The 13,426-nt window shown below is 40.8% G+C and overlaps 1 protein-coding gene across 1 annotated transcript in view; it reads left to right on the plus strand.

The window, feature by feature from the left end:
• Positions 1-13,426, plus strand: part of LOC150076595 (glutamate-gated chloride channel alpha-like) — a 288,441-nt gene that overhangs the window by 227,581 nt on the left and 47,434 nt on the right. The window contains exon 6 of the mRNA XM_090387386.1: positions 9,599-9,681. Within this exon, the coding sequence (XP_090243512.1) occupies positions 9,599-9,681 (83 nt within the window). The remainder of the gene's footprint in view (positions 1-9,598; positions 9,682-13,426) is intronic.

Here is a 13,426-nt window from a genome sequence, read left to right on the forward strand (position 1 = left end):
TTCCATGTGCAACAGTATCAAAATCCTTTCTAAGATCCAAGTATATAATATGAAAGTTATTCCCTGGATCCAGTTCTTTTGTGACTGCATCATAGTATCCAATCAAATTGATCAGGCAAGACTTCCCCTTAACAAAACCATGCTGTGTCCGAGCTATAACTGAAGTCCCGTCTAGATGATCCTGCAGTGCTTCTTTAACCAGTGCCTCCATTAATTTTCCGGGAACAGAAGTTCAACTAACAGGTCTATAATTCCTTGTGTCGCCCTTTGATCGTCCTATATGAATTGGGGTCACATTTGCGCATTTCCAGTCCATGGGTACTTCCCCTGAATCCAAGGAAGCTCTCATTATTATGGCTAAGGGTTTGCTTACTTCCTTTGCTGCCTCCTTTAATATAACTGGATAGATCCCATCCACCCCACGTGCCTTTGTTGTATTTATCTTCAACAATTTCTCCTCCACTTTACTCTCAGTTATTACAAGATTCTCTAGCTTACTGCCAGAGTTGAATACACCTCTGGCATTCCCCTCGCTGAATAACTCCTCATGTGTGAATGTCGATGCAAAATATTCATTTAGTTTGATAGCTACCTGAGCAGGATCATCAACAGTTGACCCATCGATATGTTCATCGATATATTTTGAAATGTTCTGCGGTGGTTTGGGGCTTTCTTGCGTAGAGTCCACTTGAATTCGACTTTCTTAACAGAGTCTGGTTAGAAATGTTTTCACCTGTGGTTGCATCAACCTTAAGTGACAGCTGATAACAGATCATGGGGTTCCGCCTTGCTGTTAGAGTCAGATAGCCGATCTGTTCTGGTTGACGTAGCCCTCGGGCGACTTTGGCTAGCTCTTCTTGTAATAATAATAATAAAATTCTTTATCCGCAAATTTTTTACAATTATACGATTCCCGTTACAGGCATCCAGAGGAATCTAACAATCTAGTTAGAGCCATAATTATATGTACGTACAAACTGATAAAAAATAGAAAATTGCATAGAAAAACTGCAGCGATTGAGTAACAATAAAATACATATAACATTCAGAGAATACATGAACCATAGCGACTATATCGCTTCTCCAACATAAGATCAGCTTAAATAGCTTTGAGTTCTCGATAATTGCAGGACATCTTTCACTTGGATTCAGTTTTAGTTTAAATGACAGTTACAGGAATGGTAACTGCATGTGAATATGGATTTTCTCTTTTTTACCCTGTATGCCAAATCACTGGACCACAGATCAAAATCAATGTCGGCTGAGCTCAGTGCACCGATTATACTGTTGGGAAAGTGCCGCTTGAACGTTGAGCTTTTGCAGGTTTGAACAGAGCACTGGAGGGTTTCTGAGAGCCCTACCTACCCGGGATTTTCGAACCCACGAATTCCAAGATGTTGATGAAACCGTGAATGGCGGAGCATAGATTGAGTGCCATTATGAGCTTCCTCGCAATATCATGTGCTGGGCTGGGGTGTAGCTTAGATTTTTACAGAGCTGTGAACTTGACGTCGTATATTCAAAGTGAGCCCAACTGTTTGTCCACTTGAGGAACCAGAATTCTAGACCCCAAAGCGTCTTTAGACTGGAAAAAAGAGCTGCAGACCAGAATTCAATGCCGTAGTTCAATAACCGATGATTGGGCTAACCAGACTTCAATAACCGATGATTGAGCTGAAATAGTAGAAGCGAAATTTCCTAACTGTTTCTTTATTATGCGATTTACAGAGGTCGAATTTCATGCCCCAAAAGGCCCATAGCACTTTTCAGAGCAGTTGCTGGATTTAATGTCAGATTTTCTTCCATTATTACCCCTAAGAATTTAACTGAATGAGTGGCGACGAGTAGATGCCCTTCAATTGCAGACTCCAGAGAGACTACTGGATCGAGGTCTGCTTGTGCTCTCGGTGAAAAGATGATGTATTTTGATATTTCCGGGTTTAGTTTTAGCCCAAACAAGGCGGCGTATTTACAGAAGGAGGACAGATATTTGTTGAGGGTGACAGACTTCGATAGATTCTTTGCCGGGTCTCGTGGGGTAAGTGTAAAGTGTAAAGTGTGTTTAGGGTCTAACAGCACCAGGGATTTCCCCCATCTCCGCGTACTATACATTATCGTGTATTACAGTACGCTGTAAAGGCCAAAGATTTAAAAGTGTGTGGATATTGTGGGGTGTAGTGTCGGGTACCGTTGGGTCTCGTGAGGTGTTAGCAGGGTTTGGTAGATACCATACGATATCGTCGGCATAGGCTATAAATGCTGTCTCATTATTATTTTACCGTTAATGAACTATCATTCATTTACAGTAAAAATATCGCCGAAAACAGCTCTGCCGACAGACACCTTGGGGTATGCCGACATCCACCTGCTTGATGATGCAGCGATTTCCTTGCTGGAAGGTGAGAAATCTCTTGGAGAGTAGACTTCTGAGACGGTTAGCGATATTACCTGTGAAACTGTAGTAGTTTTCCAGGAGGCACACGAGAGAATAAATTTGTACTGAGTCAAATGCAGCTTTCAGATCCAGGAACACAGCATGAAGAACAGAACCTTGTTCCCAGGCCTGAAGGGTTTTCAAGTTTAGAGCCCGTAGATATGTTATTGGTGATCTTTGTGTGTACTGGGGTCGCTGGGAGAGGATCTGGTTGGCAACAGCTTTGAAAATACACTTCTCTAGGCATTTGAGAAGAGGTGAGGAAATAGAAATTGGCCTGTAGTCAGTAGTTGAGTCGTAGCCGAGTGGGCAGGAGCGGGAGTGCAGTAGCACACGCACTTTGAGTAGACCGGGGTTCAAGCCACTGACTGCTGAACACGGTCGATCTGCCAACCCGCACTGGACCAGCGTGGCAGATTATGGTCCATTTCCCTCAGCATGAATTGTTGAGGAGGCTTCCATCCTGCAGTGGGTTGATAATGGCTGCACTTTACTTTTTTTTTACTTTTACAGTAGTTGAGTTAGGGTTTTGCACTTTTGGAACTGGGACGACTCTGTAATTCAGCCAAGCGACTGGGACGACTTCCTGTTGTAGGATTCTGTTGTACAGCTCCTCGCTGATGAAGTAGGGGGCAATTTTTAGACAAATAGTGGGAATACAGTTACTTCCCATCGTTTTTAATCGACTAGAGTGTTTATGGCCTTCATTAGCTCTTCGTCGTATAGTGACATTTTAGAGAGGTTAGTTGAGTCATAGTGGGTACTGTTCCAGGGGAAGTCTGCCGTTTCACTGTCTGTTTTGAGGAATCGAGTTACCTGATCGCTCCATTCGGCCAGGTCCACCGATTGTGGTAATCCGATTTGATTGGTCGACCAGGCTCGCTGTCCACAAGCTGTTCTCTTCTCCATGAACTTGTCAATTGCCTGCTTCTTGGATTTCCTGAAGGTGCTTCTGGCTAGTGAATAAGCTGAGAATGTTCTCTCTGAAGGCAGCCTTTTGAATTGAGCATGTAGTCGTTGCTTTTCTTTAAATTGGTGCATATGGGTGTTGGAACACCATGGCTTCGAGCGTGGGCAGATGACACATACTCTTGACATGGCCACTCTTGCAATGAAAGAAAGCCATCTCTGAAACCAAAACGCTGCTTCCTCAATATTAATTTCACTAAGGGCTTTTCAAGGGTAGAGCCTAAAGAGGTCAATTGATGTTTCAATTTTTAAGTATTTTGTATTATAGTGTAAGATCTGAAAATCTTACAAAAATAAAATATTTTTTTTGACTTCTGAAGTTAAGTTTTCCTTTTTGGATTCTTGCCGTTGGGAGAAATGTTAATAGCGTCAGTTTCAATAAACAAGAATTATCCAGTAAGGATTGTAAAACTTAAAAGGTAGGAAGAACGAAAAACAGGAAAATTAGCTTTGCATCCGTCAAAACAGAAAACTGACGGAGAATACTATGACAAACCCAGCAGGGGGTCCGGCGCTGCAAAAACAACTTAAGTTTTATGAGGGGTCACGCACCGGAAACGCATACGGCAAAACGCACACTAGTTTCTAAAAATAGATGCTATAGTAGCTAGTGTCACAATTTGTGGTTTTTCTGAAGTGCTATAGAGACAAGCTGTGATGACACAGGAGGAGGTGTTTTGATGCATTCGGCCTACATGAAAGAGCTCAACGGATGTCAACAGGTAGGAAATAAAAAAGGAGAGGGGTATTGTGAATCACGTGCCACAAGGCTGGCTGACCTGCCAACAAATGAAAGGATAAAAATGAAGATAGGAAGGAGGAGATTGGTAGAACCACTGTATGGAAGGCGTGACAAACTCGGAAGAAAATTGTGGATGGAGACGGACAGAAAGAGAGGGAGAGAGTGTCAGTGAGTTGGGCAGTAAGATGAGAGTGGGTCAGTGTCAGTGAGTGGGGCAGTAAGATGAGAGTTGGAGAAGAAAAGAAAGGAATGAGTTTTTTTAGATAGAGTAGCCGGTGGAGAAAAGTGGCTAAGTTTAATGTGTAGTCAGTATGAGGGGTAGATAAGCTTTAAGTGAACAGTTAAGTCAGTGATCTAATAAGTAGTGAGAGAAGCAGTCGAGTAAGTGGAAAGATGAAGTTGGAGCGCAGAAGTCGGTCAGACAGTCAGTCAAAGTAGACTGAGTTTCGAAGTGAGAGATGAACACGAGCCATAGGAAAGAGGGAAAATTTTTTAAGATCCTTAAAGTAGATGAGAAGGAGTCAACTCCATTATAAGGAACGAGATTGCCTGATATTCTGAGAGCAAGTACGCTGGAGCTGATGAAATCCGAAGCCGGACAAAAAGAGTACAGCCATTCTGATCAGATGAAATTAATGCGTCCATAAAGAAATACAAAGGTACCCAGGAAGGAATCCAGCATCTTATGTCGAACGCCCCCAGTGATTGTGAGATGCGACCCAGATAGAAAGAATCCCCTAGTCGCTTAGAGAAGGATGTACCGTGAAGTCTGCCAAGTTATGTAAGTAAGTGATTAGTTTGCTTAAGTACTCTCAACATCACACCGACTATAGGCACTCGATAACCAATTTATCAGAACTTTTGATTGAACACATATGTATAAGTAGTACTTTATTGTAATGAATAAGTTAGTGAATGTTATGGACTGAAGGACATTACCCAGGGCAAGTCAATATACATATAGATAAATTTTGGAAGGGAATAGATATAAAATTTTTGATCTGATTGATACTTGTTAATATTTGGTTAAATAAGTGAATGACTAAGTATGAATTTTGGAAGGGGATAGACGGATGTCAGTAATCCCCGAATGTGCAAGTAGTTAATTGTAGAAATTTGATAGTAATAATAATTACCTAGATTAGAGAAGGTTGTAGGCTATAATCTGTTAGAAAACAGAGTAATGATTTATACTGAAATTAAGAGTATCGGAGCTTTATCAATTTGGAGTAGGAATTGTTTTGTAATGAAAGAAGAATGTTAATAGATTCTTTTGAAAGTCAATTGAACTCAGGAGTAAGGAAGTAGAAACATTTTGTTAGTTTAAAAGAGGAGATAGTTGTTTATGATTTATGTAAAGGAAATAGCCCTCCTTGAGTTTGCTCAATAGGCAAATTACTTTGCTCATTTACATTCTGTTATAAGAAGATGAAATTAAATCTATTTGGTCATGAGTTTAATAAATTTCTTTTGTTTGATGTATCTATGTAAAAGTGTCCAATAAACTGTATTTTTATTATACAACATTTGTGTGTCTCTTTGTTATTCTGAGAAAAAGCCTATCCAAAGGGAATTAAACTCATCAAGGAGATTTTCCCCTAGAACTTGGAATTTCCTGAAGTAAAATAGTCAGATGCGCAAGTGGGGAGTTATTATAAAGGGGAGTTGTTAAAAGGGGAATAAAATATAAATAATATATAAAATAACATTTTCATAAATACACCCCCCCCCCCCACAATAGACAGTTTTACTGATCTTTTGAATTGGGAGAGACTGATTACAGCATTCTTTTGCCACGAGGATCAGAGACCTTCAATTGGCCTGTGGTCGGAGGTAAATATCGAATTAGAGCTGATAAAGCTTCTACACTGTTACAGCTGGAAAAGATTCTCTGTAATGTGCCTTCTCCAAGAGAGGGTGGTACAAAGATGCTGTGGATATTGAGATTTTACAGATCCAAAATTAGCCTATCAAGGAGCTTCGATGCAGATGGCAGAGGCAGGTTGATGTCTTCCACAATTATCACTCTCTGGTTGCAATTGATTGAGATCAGGCAGAGAAGTTAATAATGCATCGATCTCTAAAAAGTGGGGGTAAGTAGACTGCTCATACTAGCAACTGGATTCCACAAACTAGGTAGTAGCCAAGGACTGCATCAAAATTGATACCAGGGTATGTCCAAGAGTTGATCAGAGGGAGCTGTTGTCTCTGGCAGATTAAGACTCTGCCTCCTTTCTTATCTTTCCTGTTCACCAGAATTGATTGATAACCAAGATTGGTGGTTAAGGACGATACGTCCATATCGTTGCGATGCCAGGTTTCAAAAAGGACAACAAAATCGTCATCCACATTGAGTAACATATCGATCAGAGCGCTGTGCTTGTTCTTCAAGTTTCGTATATTCTGCATGAAACATTTCACATGTTTATTGTTGGAGAACTTAATCTGAATTAGGCTTTTCGGGTTTCTTTCCCTGATAAGGATAAATAATGGGAGTGGGATTTCCTTTGAGCTGGGCCTGGAGCTAGCATTCGATCTCCTCGTAATGTGCACTTGAATCTGACTATCTGAATTGGTTAAATTGCCGTGCTCAGTTGGAATCGCAGCCGCTCTTCTTTCAGCTGGTTGAAGGTGACTGCCTGGTCTGCTGCCTAGCTATGCTGAGAGAGGCACACTGCCCCCATTTGGTTTTTTCTGTGAATTCAGTTCTTCCTTCTGGTTGCCAAAAGATGGATTACCAGGAGACCTGCAGGCCAGATAGCTGTGTTTAAATACTCGTCAATCTTGGAACCCTCGATCTTGATCTGGAAAGAGGCATAGGATGGCTACCTGATTTTGACCTTGAGAGGAGTACCAGGTATGTCGAATTGCTTGAGAAGGGTCATGATTTGTTCCACCGTTGTTTTCGGGCTTAATCTGCTTATAAAAATGTTGGAGGGCCTTGGCTTCCTTCCTCTACGTTGTACGATTTTGACACTCCGTGTGTTAGAGCTAGTTAGGGCTAGAACCAATGACAGTGTTGCGGTTCTTCCCTCCTCTGACGAAAGAGGTTTCTTTTCTGAGGCTAGTCTTGCCTCGCTTGGAAGTCACACCTCTCGATGGGACGTAGGTATCACCAGGAGGGCTATTGATAAGCATAACGGCATATGAGATAAGCAGAACATGATGGGTGTTAGGTGAATTACTGTTTAGTTATTGGGCTTGTATGGAGTTTTTTTTTATTTCCTAATGGATTTCCTGGTTGGGATATTTCTTCTAGAGTGCACAGCTGTTGTTGGTCACCAGTCGTTGCCGGCCTGAGTATGTTTTTCTGCTGAATGCATGACGGGGCCCTGTTAACGTTCTTATCCGAAGTGTCTGCAGATCTCTCTACAAAGTGTCTTTAGTGGATTTGAGTGTGGGAACCAGGTTTTATAAGGATAGGAGATTTGACAGGAGTGGTTTTTCTCCGTGTAGGTATGATTGGTGGCTGAGAAGTTAGCTTGCCATTTTGACTGGCCAAAGAGCAGAGGTCAGAGAGCATATGGGTGATATGCTTATTTTGGTTGTGGACCTCATTCTTGAGATCCTCAATTTAGGACCTCAACTGGTAAATTAGATGGATCAAGAAGTCTGCACTTTCGCACTTTCAGGCTGTACAGGAGGGGTCAACACCGTAGTTTCGCATTAATTATTGGAGAATCACCTTCATCTTGGAACGTAACTGTTGTGACTGGTGGCTGGTTTGAGTGTAGAACATAACGTTCGAGGCGCAATTTTGATCATTAATTTCCGATGGGAAGTTGGGCGGAATAGCCCTGCGTATAACGTGATTGGCAGTGTTATCAGGTGATACTTCATTTCACACTCTTTGATGACATGCGACAGTCATGAGTGAAGGTTCAGGCAAACCAGTATTTGACTGAGAATATTGACTTGAATCAGTGACTGTCCGGTCGATAGTGTTAGTTTCAGACTGGGAAAGAGGAAGTTCAGATGTGGCAGAGTCATATCCAAGGCATTTGTCACATGCAAACTTTCTCCGACGTTGTTTGGAAAGATGTGTGATGTCTGTTTTGACCGAGTGGACACAATAGGTTATTTGCATACATGACATCGAATGGTTGGTTCCTTCCTGTCGTGGCAGGCTAGGCAGACTTGTTGCAGGTTCTTGTGTTTCTGCGACATGCCTGATTTCGGGTCTTTAAATCTCTTGGATGGGAATGGCGATAAACAATGCTTACCCATAAGAGAGTCAATCTTCAATTCTGAGTTTGCTTGCTATGGCACTATTAAGCTTTCATCTTTTATATTCGCGTTTCCATAGAGATGACTGAGGGAACACAAAAAAGCTGGGACAGGTGTACTTAAAACAAAATATAGAAGAGAGGGAGGATTTCCTTAGGGAACTTAGTAATGCGGAGCTTTGCGACTTGGTCAGTGTTGAGGCAGTGTCACCTTATGCCTTTAGGGTAATGAGGCGTTTGCTGGATTCATGAAGGCTAAAGCGCTGTGCAAACATCTTAATGGAGGAATTACAAGCATGAGCAAGAATATTTAAAATTAGAAATACCTGTTTATCAAATCATGAAGATGGTACCACATCAGGCTTGAGCAAAAGAAGAGGAATTCACTGGTGGGCGAATCATTATATCGAGTTAAGTATAACTATCTAAAACTAAATTAATATCAAGAGCCTAAACGGACACTGTCTGCAACAACTCACGCACGCGCAGAATGGTTTCTGTCCCGAAACTGATTCCGTAGTGCCAAGACGACACTGATTGACACATTAAACCAACATGTCACCCCGCCTGCGACTGCCCTGCTTCAAGTCGTACAACAGCCTGTCATCTCAAAGAATCATCTAAACGACGATGACTTACCATCCTCAATACTGGAGATGCGGCTGTCCCACTGAGCAAGCCAAAAAACGAGAATTGAGTGATGTGGTCGCAACCCTGTTTTTATAGGCATGAATAATTTGCATAATGTGCGGCTCTGTCAGTTAGTAGAAAGATTTCTATTAGAATTTTTATTTATTTATACTCGGAATTTGCATGCCAGGATGCCCATTATATCAAATATTCGCCTTCGACGACAATGTTTACAATAAAATATTCATGAAAAACATTTTGTTCTGTTAACTTTGTCTAGTAGTTATATTACCTTAATCTCTGTGTGTCCAGGATTACGGTTGGAAAGAGGTTAAAGTAACGTTATGTTTAATATAGTTAGGGAAGGACGCGACGTGGTTATTTCCAATTAAGGTTATTATTATATTAATACCACATATTATTAAACTTAATATTATTAATTTCAAGTTGTATAAGAGTGACATTAATAATAATCTTAACGTTATGTTTATTTTTCTCTCACGAATTTTATAACAGTTTATGCTTGTGCTTGGCGTCATGATTAAGTATTAGATTAGATTAGCTACGCAAAATCTTAAAAGTAATTAATTTTTCCAGGTTAGGACTACGGTTAAGCTGCAAGATGAACTTCAGAAGCTTCCCACATGATACCCAGATTTGCCACATCATCTTATTAAGCTGTAAGCGAAATCCAAACAGTTAATTCTTTTTAAAATAATGTTTAATTAAAATCTCTGTACGGAACGTTACCCTAAAGTTTTAGTACTGTAAGTTTCTTGTTTCGTACTTATTTTGCTCTGTGTCCCTTACTTTCAAGAAAACGCCGTACTTTATGGCGTTTTCTTCAAAATATATAGTTTATTTCAGATGAAATTAGATTTAAAATTTTAAGATTTTCAGCCAGCACCAGATCAGATTTCATTACTAGACAATATAGACAATTACTAGATGCTATATTACAAGACAACGTTTCTCCCAGCAATTACTTACGCCTCAGCAATTTGGTTCCCAAAATCTGCATTGGCAGCGAATAGAAGAATTCTGGACATGATCCAAAGAACCATACTCTTAACTACGACGCGTGCGTGTAGTATAGTGAGTACTCCAGCACTGCAGGTACTCGCTGGAGCGCTTCCTTTGGACCTGGAGGTCGTTCGCACAGGTCTGCTATACTTGCTATCCAGGGGAGTGGAGGCCACACATCTGGACTACACAACTGACCCAGCGAACAACCTAAAATCGGAGAAAACTAGACTACAGAACCACCTGCTAAAATTATGGCAGAGAAGATGAACGGAGACCACCAAGGGCGAGATAACCAGAAGATATCTACCAGACCTCCAGAAAATCTACCCAAAACAGCCGACCTGGTACTTCCCAGGGTACCTTTTGACATCTCCAATAACAGGACATGGACCCTACAACGAGAAGCTGCACGGATTCGGACTCACTGAGGACCCCAACTGTATGTGCGGGGAGACAGAAAGCTGGAATCACAAAACGTACGAGTGCCCACAATATGAAGACCTCAGAGGGGTACTTATCACAAAAATAAAATACCTACCAAAAGGATTGGAATCTCATTTCATAGATACTGAGGATGAATTATCCCAGAGCATTATCCCAGTTCGCAAAAGACCTCTTCGTCAGGAGAAGGACATTAATCACCATCTACAATGGCTGACATCAAGTACCACTATTGAGACACCAGCCAGCACAATGTAAAGGCTGAAACTAAAGATGAGGGACACAAGCACAAGGACGGAGCTTGCCCCATGAGTGAAGAAACTTGAAAACAGAAATGCAGCAATAGTTGCCAATAGCCATATGGCGATCTGAAGAGGGCACTCTAGCCCCCTTCACCTTTATACCTACTGTACTTCCTTCGGGGGAGGGGGACATTTTCGTCCTCCCCTCCTCTCCACCCTATATCTTCTACTCTGGTGGGGCAGGGGCATGCTCCACTGAAAACTGGGGCTTCCTCTTGTAAGAACAAAATTCTTACACTTATCCTAGCGAATGTTATGTTATAAATATTATAACATAACAAGAAAAAAAAGATGTATATAGTAAATAATATTATTTACATAGGATGATTTTAAGCTTAGATTGCGATCGCTCCGTACCATACAGTCAAGTAGGGGAGGATTAACGTAACAACGGGAGGTAGCAGGACGGTACACAAGACAATGGGAGCACTGGAACACTAGTACAAAGGGGGCACCGCAAGGCCAGTTCATGGTCGCATAAACAGAAAGTGAGCAGCTCTTTGGAAGGAAAGAACAAGGGAACCGACTCCCCCTTGTGGAGAGGAAGATTTTAAGAACTAGGAGGGTGAAGAAAACCCTGGATGCGATATACACTATGTAGAAATGGCTGCCGCTATTTGAAACAGACCGACTCCTTGAGCACTTACTAATTTCAAGGAGCGGTAGAGAAGAAACAGAGTGGACTAATGGCGGTAAGTGAATCGGGAATGATCACAAGGAAATATCTAGAAATTTCTAGACGCCCTGTAGTTCATCGAAGTTGATGAAAATTTCGTAAACAGGAAGTTACCCCAGGAGAGGGAGGGCCAAGAAAAAACGGAAGAAGTGGGAGAGAGCGAATGAGAATAATGAGATGAAGGAGAACGAACGACGATTGGATTAAAATAGAATGAGCGGCTGAAACAAAAGGCAGATGCAAGAGGGAAGTGAGGAGTTTATTGGGAGAGTTGGGAGTTTTTGCTTGGGAGAGTTGTGAGTTTTGGCAGTGTGGAAGTTTGGAGAGTTCCCGTGGAGATGCCTGAGTGATGTGCGGCTGGAAAGAAATCCCGAGAAGTGCCGGGAGAATCGCCAGAAAGTAGCGGACAGAGTAATGAGTTGTGGGAGATGCTGTTTAAGAGTTTTTGGAATAGGAAGGAGATAACCGTTGAAAGATGGAAACACCTATGCTGGAGCTGAAAAAAGAAAAGGATCGAAAAGCCTCGGTAATGAAAGATAAGGAAGAGCTACATAGCCAGGCTTCTTAATAAAGCAGTAAGAAGAGTCCCGATAATTCTATTATGCTTCCCAGTTTCGTCGAACTGATCAGACGCCCAAAAAGCAGGCCGGAGCAACTTATTTAATAGCCGTATGTAAAGAAGAGCGAGTTCCTGAACGTAGGAGAATCCCTGTAGATGAACAGCAGTACTTTGCAGATGAATAATTCCAGTTGGAGCCTGATGATGCCCTATGCTGTTGATGATGAGTCGCCCCTGAACTGAGAAAAGGTAGTGTAAGGAGTGATTCCCTAAGTTAATATGTAAGTACGAGATAATAATTTTAAGCTAGATTTGAAGAGAAGGACTTTAGAAAAATGTTTATTTAGTTGATAGTAGATTTGGTATTAATTAGTATAAAGGGAAGAAAAGGGTTCATAGATGTATGTACTTCATCTCAAGGATAAGTTAAAGCAAGGAAGATTTAGATACATGTACTTGAGACTGGTATGTTCTAAGTTAAGATGTAAAGGTGTTCTATGTACTAGAAACGTTACAAGATATTAAGATTGAATTATTTTGGAAGGGATAAATTAATGAAAGATTATTGCCGGGATTTATAAATCTAGGACACTATCCATAGAGGTGTTAAGCCCACTGAGGTAATTCCAGTTGGGAAGTTTAACTGTTAAAAAAAAAAAATAATGTTATGAGATGTAACCTAAACCAGAAGGAGAAAAAGCAGAAAGACACGAAGAGACATATTATATCATTTGCTATTAATTTTACATCTTAACACACATATAATGCCAGTAATTAACATTATACCAATTGATGTTGTATGATACCATTCTTTTATGTATATACTGTGAAATAAACAAATTTGTATATGTTTATCATGTGTAGTATTGAGTCATTATGAACACTCAGCCAGTCCAGAGGAGACATACACGAACTATTATTCCCCCAGAATCTGTGATCTTCTGTGCAGTATACAAGTCAGGTGTTAACGTGGAGGGGAGGTAAATTAAGGGGGAAATTTAATTGAGAAATACAAAATTAAAAGAGGTGGGTCTGGAAGGATAACGAGATTTATTATAAAAGAAATAAATAAATAAATAATAAATAAATAAAAGAAAAAGTATTATCCCCCAGAATAATCATCCTCCCAACAAACCCCCCCACAATTGGCGAGCAAAGCCAGGATATATCCTCACGACGGAAGGCTGGTGTTCAGAACGACAAAATAAAAAATAATTCAGTTGCTGAAACTGAGGAAAAAATTCAGCTGGCGAGCCAGAAAAAAAGAATAGTAAGTATAATAGGTTGATTAATTTGAGGTAATGTGCATATAGTTGTGAATTGATTAAGATATATATAATTTTGGAATTAAAGAGGAATTAGATTGTTAGTTAAGTTAAACCCCCAAAGATAAGTCATGGCTACCAGGAGAGCGAACAGCA

This window comes from Mastigoproctus giganteus, chromosome 13 (genome assembly GCF_048544385.1).
Source record: "Mastigoproctus giganteus isolate SK-2022 chromosome 13, ASM4854438v1, whole genome shotgun sequence".
Lineage (NCBI taxonomy): Eukaryota > Metazoa > Arthropoda > Arachnida > Uropygi > Thelyphonidae > Mastigoproctus > Mastigoproctus giganteus.